General features: G+C 35.5%; 3 protein-coding genes across 4 annotated transcripts in view; 2 read left to right on the top strand and 1 right to left on the bottom strand.

Annotated features, from left to right (window-relative positions):
• Positions 1 to 356, top strand: part of LOC107692796 (disks large-associated protein 4-like) — a 36,190-nt gene extending 35,834 nt beyond the window's left edge. The window contains 1 exon segment of the mRNA XM_016491989.1: positions 113 to 356. Within this exon segment, the coding sequence (XP_016347475.1) occupies positions 113 to 337 (225 nt within the window). The 3' untranslated portion in view covers positions 338 to 356.
• A 9,134-nt stretch (positions 357 to 9,490) lies between these two features.
• LOC107692798 (myosin regulatory light polypeptide 9-like) overlaps positions 9,491 to 21,918 on the bottom strand; it is a 25,437-nt gene continuing 13,009 nt past the window's right edge. Inside the window, exons 2-4 of the mRNA XM_016491992.1 lie at positions 12,979 to 13,178; positions 11,905 to 12,111; positions 9,491 to 9,733 (exon numbers count right to left, since the gene is read on the bottom strand). Coding sequence (XP_016347478.1) covers positions 9,558 to 9,733; positions 11,905 to 12,091 — 363 coding nt within the window. The 5' untranslated portion in view covers positions 12,092 to 12,111; positions 12,979 to 13,178 and the 3' untranslated portion in view covers positions 9,491 to 9,557. The remainder of the gene's footprint in view (positions 9,734 to 11,904; positions 12,112 to 12,978; positions 13,179 to 21,918) is intronic.
• The window catches only part of LOC107692797 (6-phosphofructo-2-kinase/fructose-2,6-bisphosphatase 2-like), a 27,506-nt gene continuing 20,917 nt past the window's right edge, over positions 15,330 to 21,918 (top strand). For both annotated transcript variants that reach the window (XM_016491990.1, XM_016491991.1), the window contains exons 1-4: positions 15,330 to 15,668; positions 18,163 to 18,288; positions 20,587 to 20,683; positions 21,018 to 21,084. In XM_016491990.1, coding sequence (XP_016347476.1) covers positions 15,611 to 15,668; positions 18,163 to 18,288; positions 20,587 to 20,683; positions 21,018 to 21,084 — 348 coding nt within the window. In that variant the 5' untranslated portion in view covers positions 15,330 to 15,610. The remainder of the gene's footprint in view (positions 15,669 to 18,162; positions 18,289 to 20,586; positions 20,684 to 21,017; positions 21,085 to 21,918) is intronic.

Consider the following 21,918-nt stretch of genomic DNA (forward strand, 5'->3'; position numbering starts at 1 on the left):
TAACTTATTTAAAAAAAAATAATTTTATCTTACCAAATTTATTTTTTTTATCTTACAAATGAAGGTAGTATTTAACATAAGCAGAGTTTAATTATTGAATGAATGTCCTCAGGAGGAGAAGATGTTTGCTCCATCCCACACACCAAAGAAGACGGTAAAGGTCAAAACCTCCGGCGGGAAGGAGAAAAGCAGCGACTCGGTGGCCGACAAGCAGCGTCAGGAGGCCAGAAAGCGACTGATGGCGGCCAAGCGAGCGGTTTCCGAACGACAGAACTCCGCCACCGAGAGCGCCGAAAGCATCGAGATCTACGTCCCCGAGGCTCAGACGCGACTCTAACAAAGCCCAAAATAACAAACTCCTCACGAGCAGACGCTGTCTAGCGCTCGCGGACACGCGCACCGTACGCAGCGCACCGGGGTCGGAAACCACAAGCAAAAAATACGAAATAGAAAGAGCAAAAAACTGAATTGGAACGCTAGCGTGTCACCGCTGCAAGAGAAGAACCTCCCCTCGACATTAATTTCTATGGCAGTCTTATGCACACCCCTTCAAGTAAAGTGTAACCATTTTCTGTTAAACAGATTTTATATATATATACACTGCTGTTAGCAATCAGATCAAAATTTCCTGCAATCTCTGAAAATCAGTCTGTTCATCCCTGCTGAAAAAACAAAACAATAGAAACTATAATGTCCACTACAAACATTACAAACCATCCACATTTAACCATAAAACCATTACCTAATGGCTTCCAGCAGCAGGGTTGCCAGGTCTGTAGTTTTTTTTTCTGCAAAATTGGGATACTTGTAAACCGTTGCCACTTGTTGATTTTTTTTAATCTCTGGTTTAAAAATTTACATACTGCATAAATTGTAATTGGCTGAAATTTGTATTAAAATATTTTACATACTACCAATGATAAACCTGTGCTAAATTGTGTTTTGTGGGAAGGGCTTTTGAGCTCCTTTATGGAAACAGAGTTCAAGTTGAAATTGTGTGTAATATGTAGTTTAGATATGGGAGTGCCATGTGTTGAGTTTTGATAGTTGTTGTTAGGCTATTTTTGATTGACCTTTGGTCTGGTTTTGTTACACAGACCTGGCAACCCTGTACAGAAGTCCAGGACCAGTTTCCATTAAAACCAACACAGTTCCCATTATAACCATTACAAACTTTGAGGGTTTCTGTTGTTTTCTTCAGCAGTGTGGAAGTGGATGAAACCGAAAGCCTTGCACAATCAAGGTACAAACCGTGCCACTCTTATGTTCAAGTTTGGGTGGCAAAAACCCAATTAGTAATTAATTTCTCATTCAAAATTCAATTCTTGATATCGAGGGAAAAAAATAATAATTGAATAATAATGAATAATTAACATTATAAATAGCATTTTCTGCTCTGATTTTAAGGTAAATTCTGCATGTATTTAAAAATGACAATATTTGTTAAGCGGAGTTGAACAATTAAAATTCAATTAGTGTATTGATTTCAACATGCCATTTTATTACAGAGATATACATTTGATCAATTTCTGGCCCAATCACAGCTCAGAATGCTCAGATTCATCAAACATTTCACACAATTGACTTGAGCAATAAAGTAGCATCTTATATTACCGTTTGTTAGATGAAAAGTGGTTTTCTCAATCGTCCGGTCCAGGTATGTGAACGTTCACAGTTTGTTCATGTTCATCTTTGACGTGTTTTTCCGTTCTCATGTTACCTGACCTGCTTTTCCAACAGGCACTGGTACTCAGCACAAATCTCTGAACTCTGCATGTCATAGCAATATCAGAGTCTTAAAGCCTTTGTGTTCCTGTGGAAGGATTGATTATTTGAATATCAATGAACTCAAACCCATCAGATCTTAATAGGGCTACACTGGACTCAACACACTTATGGACTTTCAACGGACATCTCGCCTGCGTTTGTATACTTTAATTTATTTTCTTTCCATTGGTTTTTTACAGGTGATGCTTCAGATTTTATTGAAGGACATTGTTGAACTTATATATGTGCACCATTGTGTCAGATGCTAATGGACACGAATCAAATGTATTTCTTATGCTAACTTTGGAGAGAAATAGCTCAGAGCTCAATGGCGAGGGCCGATATGGAAACTTTCATACATGTCATTATGTGTTTGTCCAAGGCATCAGGTTGTTTCTTGCACTTTTGTTTGTGAGTTCATAGTGAATTACCAGTGTTAAATCAACCGCTTTAGTTGATTTAAACGGCACTTTCATAGTTGTGATCGTTTGAAAATACTAAAATGCTGAATTTAATATAGATAAAAATATAGGCCTACATTTAATGAACTTTTAAAAAAATATTTAACTTAGCAGTGTAGCTCAAATTACTTTGCTTTACCCCAATTCAAAATGTGACACACAGGAAGTGACGTCATTTGGACAAGGTGGCGGGAAGAGAAGTAAATAATTTTGTTCAATTATAGTATTTTTACACAAATTATAATGTTGACAGCATTTGTCAAGATCAAGCTGTTTGAAGCAACTGTATGTTTTTTTTTTTTTGTACCTTGAAATATCAGTTCCAAAATCATTCTAATGGTTCGCGGTACTTTCGTGGATCGATTTGCGGCAGCAACAAATGTTAGCAAAACAAGCATACTTCGCTGCGGTACGCAGGGAAGGAGACCAGATGCCGTTTTTGAATGGATGTCAATGGAGGAGATGCTTCGCTACTCTGAATAAACTGATTTTGTGGGGAAACAGCGAATTGTCAGGCTGTCCGCTAATCTTCAACATGTTTGGGATTAAACGTTCATTTTGGATTGATCTGTTTTTAGAGTTTACAACGGAAAAGTGCTGTTTTTATAAGAGAACTCCCAGACAAATTTGCGACAGGTAGGATTCAGTTTATGGTAATTCTCATTGGTTTTTATGGCACGAGCAGACGCTGTCTAGCGCTCGCGGACACGCGCACCGTACGCAGCGCACCGGGGTCGGAAACCACAAGCAAAAAATACGAAATAGAAAGAGCAAAAAACTGAATTGGAACGCTAGCGTGTCACCGCTGCAAGAGAAGAACCTCCCCTCGACATTAATTTCTATGGAAACCCTTATAAATGTTATAAAAGTGAATTATCTCATGGAAATATATCAAGACTTTGTCTGTAAATTGTGCTAATATCTCTGATGAAAAGACCTTCGTTGAGATCTCAGACCCTTTACACGCTTCACACGTCACATGACCCACGGACGCCCCTCCCACAGCATGCACTCAGGATCCCGCACGTGTGCACTTGTCTTTCATCAGCGCAGTCTTCCTGCTCTCACAGACACCTTTTGAGTTCCTTTTCCCACCAGTTTTTGGTGCACGGCTGCGTGACTTTACGGCTCGAATGGAAATCTGCAGAAATGTTTGGACGGTACAGCGGATACTGAAGTGGTAGAATAGCACAGCGGATTTTAGCACTCCACTAGTTCTGTTTGTTTCACTCCAGTAAAACTGAACACAGAAACACATCCAGCTTGGTTTATTTTCACGTAAAAGCGCACGGAGCACGACCCATCTGTCAGTTTCTGGTTATTTAATAGGGTTAACACATGACCACTCCACTTTGTTTTTATGATTAATGTTTTAAAAACTCAATGACAAGGTCCAGATTTTTACTTGGGCCAACAGTCTGTTTTGTAATATTATTATTATTATTCATATTATTATGATTTTAATGCTTGTGTTTTTGTTGTCCAGTCATTCCAAAATAATTGAATAATAATGAATAATTAACATTATAAATAGCATTTTCTGCTCTGATTTTAAGGTAAATTCTGCATGTATTTAAAAATGACAATATTTGTTAAGCGGAGTTGAACAATTAAAATTCAATTAGTGTATTGATTTCAACATGCCATTTTATTACAGAGATATACATTTGATCAATTTCTGGCCCAATCACAGCTCAGAATGCTCAGATTCATCAAACATTTCACACAATTGACTTGAGCAATAAAGTAGCATCTTATATTACCGTTTGTTAGATGAAAAGTGGTTTTCTCAATCGTCCGGTCCAGGTATGTGAACGTTCACAGTTTGTTCATGTTCATCTTTGACGTGTTTTTCCGTTCTCATGTTACCTGACCTGCTTTTCCAACAGGCACTGGTACTCAGCACAAATCTCTGAACTCTGCATGTCATAGCAATATCAGAGTCTTAAAGCCTTTGTGTTCCTGTGGAAGGATTGATTATTTGAATATCAATGAACTCAAACCCATCAGATCTTAATAGGGCTACACTGGACTCAACACACTTATGGACTTTCAACGGACATCTCGCCTGCGTTTGTATACTTTAATTTATTTTCTTTCCATTGGTTTTTTACAGGTGATGCTTCAGATTTTATTGAAGGACATTGTTGAACTTATATATGTGCACCATTGTGTCAGATGCTAATGGACACGAATCAAATGTATTTCTTATGCTAACTTTGGAGAGAAATAGCTCAGAGCTCAATGGCGAGGGCCGATATGGAAACTTTCATACATGTCATTATGTGTTTGTCCAAGGCATCAGGTTGTTTCTTGCACTTTTGTTTGTGAGTTCATAGTGAATTACCAGTGTTAAATCAACCGCTTTAGTTGATTTAAACGGCACTTTCATAGTTGTGATCGTTTGAAAATACTAAAATGCTGAATTTAATATAGATAAAAATATAGGCCTACATTTAATGAACTTTTAAAAAAATATTTAACTTAGCAGTGTAGCTCAAATTACTTTGCTTTACCCCAATTCAAAATGTGACACACAGGAAGTGACGTCATTTGGACAAGGTGGCGGGAAGAGAAGTAAATAATTTTGTTCAATTATAGTATTTTTACACAAATTATAATGTTGACAGCATTTGTCAAGATCAAGCTGTTTGAAGCAACTGTATGTTTTTTTTTTTTTGTACCTTGAAATATCAGTTCCAAAATCATTCTAATGGTTCGCGGTACTTTCGTGGCATATTATTATGATTTTAATGCTTGTGTTTTTGTTGTCCAGTCATTCCATGTGTTTCCAGCACACGTACGACTCGCGTGTCTCTGTGTGACCAATCAGAGCCCGTCATTTGTGATCAAAGATGTTTTTTTTTTTTATAATTATTTTCTTTGTTAGATATTAAAAACTTCCTTTACCCAGAACTTGCTGATTTGGAAAAGTTGTTTCAGATTTTCACACGTCAGGCCCAGAAGTGTCAGTACTCAAATGCTTTGCTGCTAGTTATCTGTGCATATTAAACTAGCTTAGAAAGATTTGAACACGCTTCACCATCACTGCCGGTCTCTTCGTGTGCCAATTACATTGAAGCCAAAGGAGGAAGTAATATTATTATTATTATTATTCATATTATTATGATTTTAATGCTTGTGTTTTTGTTGTCCAGTCATTCTATGTGTTTCCAGCACACGTACGACTCGCGTGTCTCTGTGTGACCAATCAGAGCCCGTCCATGTGAACGTTCACAGTTTGTTCATGTTCATCTTTGACGTGTTTTTCCGTTCTCATGTTACCTGACCTGCTTTTCCAACAGGCACTGGTACTCGGCACAAATCTCTGAACTCTGCATGTCATAGCAATATCAGAGTCTTAAAGCCTTTGTGTTCCTGTGGAAGGATTGATTATTTTTCCAGCACACGTACGACTCGCGTGTCTCTGTGTGACCAATCAGAGCCCGTCATTTGTGATCGAAGATGTTTTTTTTTTTTATAATTATTTTCTTTGTTAGATATTAAAAACTTCCTTTACCCAGAACTTGCTGATTTGGAAAAGTTGTTTCAGATTTTCACACGTCAGGCCCAGAAGTGTCAGTACTCAAATGCTTTGCTGCTAGTTATCTGTGCATATTAAACTAGCTTAGAAAGATTTGAACACGCTTCACCATCACTGCCGGTCTCTTCGTGTGCCAATTACATTGAAGCCAAAGGAGGAAAATGAAGTTTAAATGATGAATGAAATGGAGATTTGATGCCACTTTCATTAACAGTTCATTCATTTTTCAGAGTTTGTATTTCATTGTAAGCATTAAAGGAATATAGTTCATCCAAAAAGGAAAATTTGCTAGAAATGTCTTCGCCCTTAGGCCATCCAAGATGTAGATGAGTTTGTTTCTTCATCAGATTTGGAGAAATGTAGCATTGCATCACTTGCTCACCAATGGATGTGAATGGGCGCTGTCAGAATGAGTGTCCAAACAGCTGATAAAAACATCACAATAATCCACACATCACTCCAGTCCATCAGTTAATGTCTTGAGAAGCCAAAAGCTGTGTGTTTGTAAGAAACAAATCCATTATTAAGACGTTTTCACTTGATATTTTTGCTTCTGGCTAAAATACGAGTCCTCTATCCATTATATTGCTTTCTAAAAATCTGTGCTGATGAAACACTCATTTTCATCTTGGTTGGCCTGAGGGGCGAGTACATTTTCTTCAAATGGTCATTTTTGAGTGAACGACTCCTTCAAGTGCATCAGATCTGAAGGAATCTCCCTCTGTATCAGACCTCGAGGTTTCCTGCTGGCTCACATCAGTGTTTCAGAAGCTGGATTTTCACGTTTTGTGTGGTTTGTGTGTAACCAGAAAATGGTTACACTTTACTTGAAGGGGTGTGCATAAGACTGATGCATGTCATAGCAATATCAGAGTCTTAAAGCCTTTGTGTTCCTGTGGAAGGATTGATTATTTGAATATCAATGAACTCAAACCCATCAGATCTTAATAGGGCTACACTGGACTCAACACACTTATGGACTTTCAACGGACATCTCGCCTGCGTTTGTATACTTTAATTTATTTTCTTTCCATTGGTTTTTTACAGGTGATGCTTCAGATTTTATTGAAGGACATTGTTGAACTTATATATGTGCACCATTGTGTCAGATGCTAATGGACACGAATCAAATGTATTTCTTATGCTAACTTTGGAGAGAAATAGCTCAGAGCTCAATGGCGAGGGCCGATATGGAAACTTTCATACATGTCATTATGTGTTTGTCCAAGGCATCAGGTTGTTTCTTGCACTTTTGTTTGTGAGTTCATAGTGAATTACCAGTGTTAAATCAACCGCTTTAGTTGATTTAAACGGCACTTTCATAGTTGTGATCGTTTGAAAATACTAAAATGCTGAATTTAATATAGATAAAAATATAGGCCTACATTTAATGAACTTTTAAAAAAATATTTAACTTAGCAGTGTAGCTCAAATTACTTTGCTTTACCCCAATTCAAAATGTGACACACAGGAAGTGACGTCATTTGGACAAGGTGGCGGGAAGAGAAGTAAATAATTTTGTTCAATTATAGTATTTTTACACAAATTATAATGTTGACAGCATTTGTCAAGATCAAGCTGTTTGAAGCAACTGTATGTTTTTTTTTTTTTGTACCTTGAAATATCAGTTCCAAAATCATTCTAATGGTTCGCGGTACTTTCGTGGATCGATTTGCGGCAGCAACAAATGTTAGCAAAACAAGCATACTTCGCTGCGGTACGCAGGGAAGGAGACCAGATGCCGTTTTTGAATGGATGTCAATGGAGGAGATGCTTCGCTACTCTGAATAAACTGATTTTGTGGGGAAACAGCGAATTGTCAGGCTGTCCGCTAATCTTCAACATGTTTGGGATTAAACGTTCATTTTGGATTGATCTGTTTTTAGAGTTTACAACGGAAAAGTGCTGTTTTTATAAGAGAACTCCCAGACAAATTTGCGACAGGTAGGATTCAGTTTATGGTAATTCTCATTGGTTTTTATGGTATCCATAAACAGCGAATGACTTGCACGACTTAACGTCAAGACCGTGATGTGATTGGTTATCAAGGATCACGTGATCCAATTTGACCGTTAAGCAGTGTTGCTACTTTAATACGGTTGCCGCTGGTTGAAGCGACCCCAATAACATGATATTTATCCCCTGTAATGCAAATTTTATCAGGGAAGCCATACCAAAAAACGTGTATTTTACGTGTATTTTACCCCCTGGAATGCTATTGCGCTAGTTTTGAGTAAAATTTGGCAGGTTTTGTTGTGAAAACCTGGCAACCCTGCCGTTAGCCTACATTACTAGTTTATTGCTAGAAAATACTAAAGAAACACGCCAGGGTTTGTCTAAATATTGGTAAGAGTATTTCAAATACTGATTATAAACCTCTTATTCCATGAATAGAAAACAAAACAACTAATATAATCTAGTTTTTCCTACTGAGGTGTAAAAAAAAGGTGTTAAAGTTCATAGCCTTTTCTGTACCATTTTTGTGGAAAGTGCCATATTACAATGACCTAGAAAGTGGTTGGTTTAACACTGGTCAATCACATGTGAGTTTGGTTCTGTTTTTGAGCGCTTTTGTGACCGATATAAGAACAAACACATGGAATCTGATCCTGGATCAGTGAATTCAATATGCATACAGGCCCAAATCTCATTCTTACATCTCCAGAGTCCAGAGAAAGAGAGATTTACTATAGATATCATTGATGGCTATTATTTTTCAGAGCTGACATATTTTAAAGTAATATAGATATACAGCGTTACACTCTGTAGATTGTAGGATTGTTGTGGGAAATATTTCTTTTACAATCAAAATAAAGTTTTATTTAACAAGAACATGGCAAGCAACGGATGTGCTGTTTGTTGTTTGATAGTGCTTTTATATTGTTCAGGTTATAGGAGAAATCATTATATGGATTATAGACTCATATTTTAGTCTGAAGCAATGGTTTGAAGTTAAAATGTCTTGGATGATGGATTTGTTTCTTACAAACATGCAGCTTTTCTCTTCACAAGACATTAACTGATGGACTGGAGCGGTGTGGGTAACTTGTGGATGACTGTGATGTTTTTATCAGCTGTTTGGACTCTCATTCTGACGGCACCCATTCACATCCATTGGAGAGCAAGTGATGCAATGCTACATTTCTCCAAATCTGATGAAGAATCAAACTCATCTACATCTTGGATGTCCTAAGGGTGAGTAAATTGTCAGGTAACTTCCATTTTTCGGGGTGAACTTTTGCCTGTTAAAAGACAGAAATCCAGGCGTGGCCTTTTTATTTGTGTGCATTTTGTGTGATGGAGCAGAAATTGTAAACAGTAAAGAAAGTGGAAAAGCGTCTTTATTTTAAAATGATGCTAATTGCTAATTAATTCAATTTCTTACAGCACATATTAAATGTACAACCTTTATTCTTAATGCATGAAATCAGCAAAACAAAATTGTGAAGCTTCTTAATATCTTGAACTTCTTCATGCTAAAAGGGTGTTTTTGGACTTCAAAAATGGCTTCTGTAGAGCATAATTACCTGCTTCAGTTTCTTACACACACACAACAGGTGATTTTATCTGGAGAGATGAAGAAAGAAAACATGAATGCAGGATCTAAAGTATGTTCGCACATGCAGCACTTGCCAACACAGTGTGAAATATACAGTATGCTAAGGCTTTTTGAGTGGTTTCTAGTGCATTACAGTGTGGTTTCTTATTGTCTGAAGTGAAAAGACTGAACTGTTGAATCATCAGGATCATTAGATCTTGACATACATATGAATCTGCTGCTGTTTTTAAATGTCGTCCTTGTCTTTGGCCCCGTGTTTGAGGATGCGAGTGAACTCCACATAGTTAAAGTTTCCTTTCTTGTCAATTGGCGCCTCGCGAAACAGCTCGTCCACTTCTTCATCAGTGAAACGATCACCCATGGTGGTCAGCAGCTCGCGGAGATGGTCCTCATGGATGAACCCTGTTACAGGCGTCACACAAAGATCTCAACCTCTGAGTCATTATAAAGAAAATCAGGTGCCATTTGTGTCTTTCAAAAATGGATACAAATTTCGAACAATGAACAGTTGATGACAGTTTTTACTATAATAATATAAACGATTTTCTAAACAGATCAACAAAAATCCAATAAATGTATATTAGTGACCATGGACCAGAAAACCAGTCAAAAGGGTCAGATCTTGGGAAGCTGAATAAATAAGCTTTCCATTGATGTATGGTTTGTTAGGATAGGACAATATTTGGCTGAGATACAACTATGTGAAAATCTGGAATCTGAGGGTGCAAAAAATCTAAATATTGAGAAAATCACCTTTAAAGTTGTCCAAATGAAGTTCTTAGCAATGCATATTACTAATCAAAAATTAAGTTTTAATATATTTACAGTAGGAAATTTACAAAATATCTTCATGGAACATGATCTTTACTTAATATCCTTTTTTGGCATAAAAGAAATTCGATAATTTTGACCCATACAATGTATTGTTGGCTATTGCTACAAATATACCCCAGCGACTTAAGACGTTTTGTGCTCCAGGGTCATATTTTATTTTGAATGCTTTTTCCCCCTTATATCATGAGGATGCTTTTTTTTTGCCTGTCCTTTAAGGTCAGTGTTATTTTCATATCATTGAAATACTATTATAATTTTTATTAATATTGTGTAATATTTTTTACTTTAATTTTAGTCAAGTGTTCAGTAATTTTATTGTTTTTGTCATTTTTTTTTTAAACGTTTGTATAGTGTTTATTTTGTTTTATTTTTCATTAAAGTTTGAGTTATTTTAGTACATCAAATTAAACTAAAAGAACATGAGAAATGTTTTATAGCTATAATTTTAATAGTTCATTTTAATGTAATGAATTATTTCAGAAATCTATATTTTTTAATCGGTTTATCTAACATTTGTTATGTTTGTCAAGGGAAAATCTTAAACATCAACAGTTCTCATGATTTTGTACAGTAAGTTTGCTCTTTCTGATTTCACTTATATGTAATGCATTCGTACAAAAATAAATGTACTGCAGAAATACAAATGTTCATATACTTTTTTTTTCTCTATGTACTATTGACTCTTCTCAACAAATATCAGATTTTTTATAAAACCTTCATTTCCATGGTTGACTGTCATGGTGAAAAAACAACTAAACATTTTGACCAGTGTGGCTCACACGATGACAAAAATACTTTATATTTTGGTGGCCTTGGCCAAATTACTGACACGATAACTAGGTTTTGAAGCATGAATGAAATGTTTTGGGTGAGTAACTACATTTTGCAGACATACAATAAAGTTCTGAAGTTCCAGCAAACAGCTGTGACATTTGCACTCACAGTTTAGAGAATGTTAAGATTGTTTCGAAAAATGTGCCAAAGCAATTGAGAAAAACTGTAAAATGTTTAGATAGATAGATTAAGATTTGGATTCACACCTCTAGATAGACAGACAGACAAACAGACAGAGACAGACAGATAGATAGATGGACGGACGGACGGACGGACAGACAGATAGATAGATAGATAGATAGATAGATAGATAATAGACAGACAGATAGACAGATAGACAGATAGACAGACAGACAGATAGATAGATCGATCGATAGATAGACAGATAGATAGATAGACAGATAGACGGACAGACAGATAGACAGATAGATAGATAGATAGATAGACAGATAGACGGACAGACAGACAGATAGATAGACAGATAGATGGACAGACAGATAGATAGATAGATAGACAGACAGACAGACAGACAGACAGACAGACAGATAGATAGATAGATAGACAGAAGGACAGACAGGTGGAGGGGTGGAGGGATGGAGGGATAGATAGATAGGTAGATGCCCGTCCAACAGACGGACAGATGGATGGATGGACAGACAGACATACAGATAGATAGACGGACAGACAGACAGACAGATAGATAGACAGATAGACGGACAGACAGACATACAGATAGATAGACGGACAGACAGACAGACAGATAGATAGACAGATAGACGGACAGACAGACAGACAGATAGATAGACAGATAGATGGACAGACAGATAGATAGATAGACAGACAGACAGACAGACAGACAGACAGACAGATAGATAGATAGATAGATAGATAGATAGATAGATTACCCAGAGAGGCCAGCATGTCGTGTAGATCCTCTTTATCGATGAATCCGTCTCTGTTCTGATCGATCATGTTGAAGGCCTCTTTGAACTCCTGGATCTGTGATTGGTCGAACATGGCGAAGACGTTGGACGTGGCCCTCTGCGGCCGCTTCTTTGTGGTCTTTCCTTTGGCACGCTTGGCTGCAGACATTCTGACCGCAGGGTTTGCTTCTGCAGAAGAAAGAGATAAGAGATTAAATTCATTAGAGTCCACTTATCTCAGTCTGGAAGACAACGCACAATACCATGGAGCGATGCCATCGGCACAAGTATGACAGATAAAGTGTGTTTTCAATGTACAAAATTACACAAAAAAACACTCTGTATATGCATTCAGTCTTATATCATAATAGTTAGAGGCACATTTGATGCTGTCAAAATGAAATTGACATGAATTTTCAAGCAGAAGCATCCTGCGGTGTGACATTCATTGAAAACTTTTTTTTTTTGTAATTCTTCTAAAAGTACAGAATTAAAGGGACTACTAGGAATATTTATACTGAAAATAATTCATGTCAAATTACATGTCCAATTAAATTACGAAATCAAGGTAGTAAAAGCAAATATATGTATATAAGCCTACATACAATATACAATACAAAAGTTTTTGTGAGGTATTAATAATTTAAATGAAATATGTCATATGAAACCTGCTTAAAAAAAAAAATAAAAAAAATATTTATTTATTTTAAATAAGTAATATATATATATATACCTATTTTTTAGAACATACAATGTTTGTACTGAAAAAATGCACACACACACAAAAGACTGAAAATGGTGAAATGTTACATAACCTAAAATATACACATTCACTTATACATATAGGAACCCTAAACCTTGCTGTTGAATGATAGACTTTACATATTTCAAATGTAAAATACCATAAAGAAACTGTTCTGAAACTATCATACATTTACACTGCACTGAGACATTTAGAAAATCAACCTGTTCAGAAGTTAAAACTGAAACTATATTATATATCCGTTAACCATTAACAAAGCCAACAACGATTAGGAGTTCTTAAAGTAGCTGTACCTTGTTTTTGAGTTGAAAAGGGTTGAAGACGGTCTGTTCCTGCGCTGGGCTGAAGGGAAGTTTGTTTGGTTTTTCAGGCGTTTCTCCACACCTCCCTGTTCCTGAGCCGGCCAATAAGGTCAGCGTCCCGCAGCCGGGCGCGTCTGGAGCCTTTAGCCATACAAGGCAAAGGAATCTGAGAGCGGCAGACCTCACATATCCTGAGAAACAGCAGAGCGTTTTCACAATGGCCAGAAGGAGGCCTTATTTAGCAAACCAATGACTGAGTATGCAGCACAAAAGAAACATTTCCTTTGGCAGGCAGTGCAGCTGAAGGCTTTCTACAGGTTACGAGACTGTCAGTTCAGGCCGGCTGAGGGTTTTGCATTATAGGAAAAACGATGCAAATTTATGAGCTGCTGGTTTGGTAACTTGCGATACATCCTAGTTATCGCCGTTCGTCTTCTTCTCAAATATTGATATGCATGAATGAATTTATCATATCATTCCCATAGAAAAATCCAGAGCTATGGAAATGTCTCTGCTGCAAGCAGTGTTTGTTTAAATGGTAAAAAAATAAAATGTGTAAATAAGTAGAATTGCACAAATTAAACAATAGTGTGATGTGTATTGGTAGCAAATTAGAAAAGGTCACAATATTTTCCATGTTTGTGCATAAGCATAATGTGTATTTATATTTACTATATATTTTTGTGTATAAAGACACAATTTCAATAATAAATATTAATATTTTTAATTATTAAATTAAATATTTTTATACTAATTTGAATATTATTTGGAAAATATTTAAATTCTTTTAATATTTTATGATGTTGAGATTCTTTTAAGGTTAAGTTTATTTTTCTATTTAGTAATGAATTATTAGAAGTGTTTATTTATTTTTTTCAAATGTTTATTGTATACTTATTTTAATCTGATTAAGTGTTTAATTTTAATTATTATTTTAATTATTAATTATTTTTATATTTTAAAATGTGTTATGTAAAATGTTTTATATATTAAAAATATATTTATATATATCAAAATTGTATTATATACAGTACTTATTTTATTTTTAATTTATTTTAATGCAATTTATTATAATCCAGATTTATTTATTTTAATTTTATTATTTATTTTAAAATGTTTTAAATTTGCACTGTAAGATTTGTGAATATCTGAAGATATTATTTGTTTATTTGAATATAATTTTATTGTATGCATAATTACTTTAAGCATTTTTATTGTTTATGTATTTTAATCTATTAGTTTTTGTTTACACATCATTTCTTGTACAGTAGACAATTTCTGTCTAGAAGACCAATTTAAGTTTATACACCATTCATATCAATTAATGTGTCAAAATTCATACAACAAATATCGTACATAAAACCAAAGGTTTTAGACGTTTTAATTCCATAAGTTAATTAATACACAGTTGCTGACCTGTTAAGGAACACAGATTGCAGTACTTTTTAGAATATAATTGTTCTCTAATATTCCCATGTTTAGTGGTTCGTTATATATATATATATATATATATATATATATATATATATACTGATATGTTATGCATTATAAAATTGAGATTTGAAAAGGGAGAAAAAAAAAGTTCGGCAAAAGGCGGGATCGAACCCGGATCGATCGTGTCAAAAAAAAAAGCCAAGAGCACACATTTATCCATTTGAGCCACTGGAACTGGTGTTTTACAAACACTTTTAACTAAATGTAAATAGACACTCCGTATTTTTAATACCAGAGTAAGGGCAATTCATACAATACATTTAAACTGAGCTACTTTAATACCATCTCCGAACTTTCTACCACGCCTCTGCTGTTCTTCGGCTGGTACAAGCGCAACAAACCCCGCCCCCAAGCGGCTTCAGACCGTGATTGGTTCAGACCGTCGAGCGGCAAAAGTTACTGGCTTATTACCGTTTCCTCCAGCAGAGGGCGATTCGCGGATCTCCGCATTCAAGATATGTGTTATATAAACTACACAATATATACACATTTTTAAAAATCATTTTATTAATTCATACCTGACATATAAATAAAAATATGCGCCATTGTCTACTACAAAATTGTTATTAAAAGCCTCATCTGATTAATTCACTGTTAGGAAAAGTAACATGTATCACGTGACAACGCTTTCCTCCCAGAAGTGATTTGGATATTTTTTTGCACCTGCAGTAATTATACTGAGAACTTTAATATTATCAAACTGAAAGAACACCGAATGAAAAGTAGATATATAATAATAATTATTTATACCGATCGTGCCTGGCCAATCACAAACAAGACTTGCGCCGCGAACCCCGCCCATTCTGTCACTCCGCCGATGCTAATCGCTCTTCTAGCGTTTATTGTTTTTCTAAGGGTTGGATGTTTCGTGGGAATCTCCGGCAGACACAGACACTTCCTGAAACACAGCGGTCACATCAAGTCTGCTCTGTCCCAGAGCTTTAATGGAAACACAGTTTGAACTGCGTTTGAATGGGAAATGGTCCCATCTGGGCTAAATGCAGCAGATGTGCAATAACGCCAGGCCGGTAATGACCTAATCTCAGTCTCGTGATACCTGCGCAGGTGGACTGACCTCTGGTGACCCTCACACCTGTCCGTCAAGATCGTCAAATCTGCACCTAAAGTCATGGACAATTCAAATGACTTCAAGAAGGCGGAGCCCAGAGTCAACGAGAAGAAATGCTGTGAGTTATTGTTATTATTTATGATAATTTTAATACTTTTGAGATTCAGTGCATTGATTAAATGATTTGTGGGGATTCAAACTAGTAAGCTTTTAGTTACCAGCTTAGATCTAGGCTGGCTACTGCACTCACATGTAGCTAAATGTGAATAGTGAAGTATTCTTTTCCATCATTTGGGGGGATGTAGCCTATTGGTTAAAGATATGAGCTACTTGATATGAGCTATATGATAACTGAAAGGTTGTAGGTTCAAAACCTGATTATTTAACATCAGGGAACTCTGAAGTGTTTATGATGACTACAGTTATTGAGCTGCAAGTCAAGGGTTTTCTGTCTTTTAGATGGCAAAGATCTCCATATATGATCATCCTCATGCGAGAGACCCATTTATACTCATTTAAATATTAATATTTTAACTTATACTAATAATAGATTCTATTGTTTTGTTCCTACTCACTACAGTTTTTATTTGTTTACATTTTTATTATGCACTTATTTAATCGACTCTTTTTTTTGTTTTTACAATTTTTTAAATGTATTTATTTTAATCAAATTTATGTTTTATTTATTTGTTTGTTTTAATCTAATTAATTTTATTATTTTTTATTTAATTTATTTTGATCTTTTTTTTTAAATACATTTTATGCATTTTTTAAAACATTTAAACATTTATACATTATACATATATACATTTTTGGCGGTCAGATGTAAGATCTTATAATATATGCAACATCATACATGCTTATTAAATGACTCATTTAGAGTGTATTGATGTGGTTGTGAAGATGTGTTTCTGTAAAACATCACTTATATCATTGTGTAGTAAGAAGTAGGCTTGCCGCGATAGACGGTGCTGACGGTGATACCAGTGTTAAGCTGCAACACCGGTTATGTCACTTGCCCACCGCGTCACCGACCCCCACCGTCGTTTTGATTTTTTATAGTAATAAAAAATAATTTAGTTCAGTAAAAGAACAGACACTACAATTAAAAACTGAATGCAGCTACTCAATGCAGCGTGCCGAACATCGCATCACAGATCAGATTTCATTTATCACGTGAGGAGAGTGAGTCGAGACAGACAAGATGATCGCGGATGATTTAGTTTCGAAACATGATGCAAAAGCGCCTGTTTGGCAATATTTTGGATTTTGAAAAGCCTGTTGACTTTTGCTAAAGTGAAAGTAAAATAGGGACACCGCTTTTACAAGCTATTTAAAAGCAAAGGAAAAGAGGGAACGCCCCGCCCCCGCGGTGATACCGGTATTACCGGTGTTGTCACACGTCGATTAACCGGTGGGAAAATTTCCTCACCGTCACAACCCTTGTAAGAAGCCCCTTGTTTTAGTTGGCAGTGCTTGTGATGGCCGTCTGGGAACTTTGCACTTCAAGACATGCTGTAGTTTTTCAAAATGAGTCTGACATTCAGACCCAGAGCTGAGTTTTGAGCTTTAACATGTTCGTTCAAGCTGAAAGAGAAATCTAAATCAGATTGGAATTTAAGCTTTGGGTCCAGAAGGGGTTTTTGTGGAATGTAAAGCCCAGTTAAGAGGTGTGTCGGATCCTGTTTTTCTTCTTCAGCACAGAGTAATATATTGATGAACAGGCAAGAACATCATAGAGACTTGGTGTACGGCCCTTGCAATCATCCTGATCACCTTAGAAATAAAATTGAATTAATGCTATATAGAAATATATATTAAAAAGGTACATAAACAGAAACTATAAAAATAAAAGCTAATTCAAAATATTTATAAATGCTATAATAGTATATAAATAATATTTGCTGAAGTATGCATGATATGTTACTCAAAATATTAATGTATGTAAAAATTATAAAAAATAAAATAACTTTATTTTAAATGTAATATAATATATAAATATTAGATGAAATGAAACTTACATTAAAATAAAATAAAAAATGGTGCCTTGGCAACTAACCAAAATATATAGGTTTAAGCTGATGTACTAAAATTATTAAAACTAAAACTGAAATAAAATCAAGTAAGCTATATAGAAATATTACCAAAAAATCTACAAAGTGCAAAAGCATATAACAAAGTTACTAAAACTTAAAATTGACAATATAAAAATGAAAGCAAATTCAAAATATTAATAAATACCATAATAATGTAGAAATAATATTATATGTATGCATGGTGGGTATATGGGTTTGCTGTTGAGCTGCTGTTTCGTTCTCAGAAACATGTGGCAGTTATTAACTACAGGAAGCCTCAGGCTACGCTCTTGCATAATTGATAAGGAAATTATGTCAATAACTTCAGCAGCATGAAAGCTTCATGCCCTCAGTGTAATCCTCATGAACGTCACTTATTTCCAGGCATGAGAAACATCTGAACTGTGTGCAACTGTTATGAGTATAAATATGATGACCTGTTAACAGAATGTTCGTCTGATATCATCATGCTGGTTTGTCCTGCACTGAGAAGGAAATTGTTAAAAGTAAATGATGTGTGTTTGTTTGTTTTCATAGCATGGGCGTCATACATGACTAACTCCCCTACTGTCATCGTATTGATCGGCCTTCCCGCCAGAGGAAAGACATACATATCCAAGAAGCTGACGCGATACCTCAACTGGATCGGGGTTCCCACGAAAGGTGAGAGATAAATGAGCTCATTCAACATACTTCTGTATTTATTATAATTACTTATGTAATTATTCCTGGGGATGAAACACCAAAATTATTTCTTAAATGAAACCAGTAAGAATTAATAATCTGAATTCATTCAAATAATTTTTTAAAAAGTTAAATCATTTTTAACTCAGTATAACTATTACATGGTTTTCAGGAAGCTTGTTTCCACCACAAGATTAAAAAAAAATTAAAAAGGTATTTGCGACTTTTTAATTGAACAATTCTGACTTTTTTTCCCCTCATTCTGAATTGTGACATGCAATTCTGAGAAGAAGAGAAATGTGTAAAATGTTTATTTCATGGTGTAAATAGGTTTGCAACATGCAAACTAGCATTTACGAGTTTATAACTTGCGATTCTGAGAAAAAAGACAATCAAAATTGAAAGAAAAAAGTAAGAATTGTGAGATATAAACTTTAAATTGTGAGAAAGTCATAATTTTGAGATATAAACTCCCAATTGTAAGAAAAAGTAAGAATTGTGAGGTATAAACTTGCATTTGCGAGAAAAAGTAAGAATTGCGAGATGTAAACTTGCATTTGCGAGAAAAAGTAAGAATTGTGAGATATAAACTTGCATTTGTGAGAAAAAGTAAGAATTGTGAGATATAAACTTGCATTTGCGGGAAAAGTCTGAATTGCGAGATATAAACTTGCATTTGTGGGAAAAAGTAAGAATTGTGAGATATAAACTTGCATTTGCGAGAAAAAGTAAGAATTGCGAGATATGAACTTGCATTTGCGAGAAAAAGTCAGAATTGCGAGATTATATCTCCCAACTCTGACTTTATTTCTCACAATTGCGAGTTTATATCTCGCTACTTTGACTTTATAACTCGCAAATGTGAGTTTATATCATGCAATTCTGAGGAAAAAGTCAGAATAGCGAGTTTATATCTCACAATTCTGACTTTATAACTCAAAATTGAGAGTTTATATCTCACAATTCTGAATTGAGAATTGTGAGAATTTCTGAGAATTCTAAATTGCGAAATGTAAACTTGCAATTGCGAGTAAAAAAGTCAGCATTGCGAGAGAAAAAAAGAGAGAATTGCGAGAGAAAAAAAGTCAGAATTGAGAGTAAAAAAAAAAGTCAGAATAAACTTGCATTTGCGAGAAAAAGTCAGAATTGCGAGATATGAACTTGCATTTGCGAGAAAAAGGTCAGAATTGCGAGATATGAACTTGCATTTGCGAGAAAAAGTCAGAATTGCGAGAAGAAGTAAGAATTGCGAGATATGAACTTGCATTTGTGGGAAAAAGTAAGAATTGCGAGATATGAACTTGCATTTGCGAGAAAAAGTAAGAATTGCGAGATATGAACTTGCATTTCTGAGAAAAAGTAAGAATTGCGAGATATAAACTTGCATCTGCGAGAAAAAGTAAGAATTGTGAGATATAAACTTGCATTTGCGGGAAAAAGTCTGAATTGCGAGATATAAACTTGCATTTGCGAGAAAAAGTAAGAATTGCGAGATATAAACTTGCATCTGCGAGAAAAAGTAAGAATTGCGAGATATAAACTTGCATTTGCGAGAAAAAGTCAGAATTGCGAGATATAAACTTGCATCTGCGAGAAAAAGTCAGAATTGCGAGATATAAACTTGCATTTGCGAGAAAAAGTCAGAATTGCGAGATATAAACTTGCATTTGCGAGAAAAAGTAAGAATTGCGAGATATGAACTTGCATCTGCGAGAAAAAGTAAGAATTGTGAGATATAATCTTGCATTTGCGAGAAAAAGTAAGAATTGTGAAATATAAACTTGCATTTGCGAGAAAAAGTAAGAATTGTGAGATATAAACTTGCATTTGCGGGAAAAAGTTGAATTGCGAGATATAAACTTGCATTTGTGGGAAAAAGTAAGAATTGTGAGATATAAACTTGCATTTGCGAGAAAAAGTAAGAATTGCGAGATATGAACTTGCATTTGTGAAAAAAAGTCAGAATTGCGAGATATAAACTTGCATCTGCGAGAAAAAGTAAGAATTGTGAGATATAAACTTGCATTTGCGGGAAAAGTCTGAATTGCGAGATATAAACTTGCATTTGTGGGAAAAAGTAAGAATTGTGAGATATAAACTTGCATTTGCGGGAAAAAGTCTGAATTGCGAGATATAAACTTGCATTTGCGAGAAAAAGTTAGAATTGTGCATTGGCACTGGATCTATAAAACATTATACTATTATGTTTGACCCTGAAGTTTCCAAAAAGACTGTTGCTTTCCCTGTATGTTGGTAACGGTTGTGTGTTTCTGTCAGTTTTTAACCTGGGCGTTTATAGACGTGAGGCGGTACAGTCGTACAAGTCTTACGACTTCTTCCGTCACGACAATAAAGAGGCCATGAAAATCAGGAAGTGAGTATCCACACCGTTACACCTGCATTACACAAATACCTCTGACAACAAGAGGATGTTTCTACAGCAGTCTGTCAGTCATTTCAGGAAATGATCAGGAGGAAGTTTTGAGTTGCACTGTGACATAATGTCATATTCACAACAATCTATGTTTCTAATAAGCAAGAATAAACACATTTTATTGATTCCGATTTGATGTACATTGTTTCCTCAAACCGGTGCTGATAAATCGAGTCGGTGTCAGTCGGCATCATCTGCTGGTGCTGTTGAGTTGAATGTGATTGTGGCAGTTCTGGTTCTGGTCTGATGATTGGCCGTCTCTTGTTTCTCACAGACAGTGTGCCATCGTGGCTCTACAGGATGTGAAATCTTATCTGAATGAGGAGGGAGGGCAGATCGCTGTAAGTTCTGCTCTTTGGACTTCACACATACTGGGCCTCATTTACGAAACGAACGTACGACAGAAAATTGGGCGTACGGTCGTTTCAGCGCAAAACTTGGAATTTATCAATATGGACGTGAGCGGTGGCTACGATCAAATCTCACGTCTGGTCTCAGCTCGTGTACGCAAGTTTTTGAGTTAGGCTACCTGAACTTGCACACAGCATAGTAAATATGGTGGAGAATTGTAGATTGACAGCATTTTGTTCATTTGTATATTCCTGACCGTCAAACAAAGCTCATTAGTCGGTCGTTAACCAGTAAGATTAGAATGTCTTTTTTTGTTGTTGTTTTGTACAGGGCTTTAGCTTTATATGCGCGAATAGCAGCGTAAACAAGACCGTGAGGATTCAATCGTCGCATCATTGCACCTGCAGCGCTTCTGTGAAAGGAGAAAAACAGAAATTAAGTCTATAAAAGGAATAAAATCAATAGGATCACACAAAATATATAATAGGCTATAATATAATTAAAAGATTAACAAAAGAAAAAAAACACTGCGACAAGTATAGGCTACGCTCGTTTTTGTGACACTCTTAATGCATTTAATTTCTTTTCTTTATATCTTTATTTGATTTAATCCATCTGATCGCACAGGCGCCTCACGCACACACAACAACATTAGTTCTAGCGTTGCCTGCCATTTCAGCCATTCATCATCAAACTAAAATGCAGTCAACCAAACATAAAAGTAACACTGTTTATTTTAAAAGGTCCGCTGTAAAATCAGCGTGCAGCGCCCAAACAAACATTTTTGCACATGTGAAGGATTTTACACGGATATTAGAACATGA

Source organism: Sinocyclocheilus anshuiensis, unplaced genomic scaffold (assembly GCF_001515605.1).
Source record: "Sinocyclocheilus anshuiensis isolate Anshui unplaced genomic scaffold, SAMN03320099.WGS_v1.1 scaffold871, whole genome shotgun sequence".
Taxonomy (NCBI): domain Eukaryota; kingdom Metazoa; phylum Chordata; class Actinopteri; order Cypriniformes; family Cyprinidae; genus Sinocyclocheilus; species Sinocyclocheilus anshuiensis.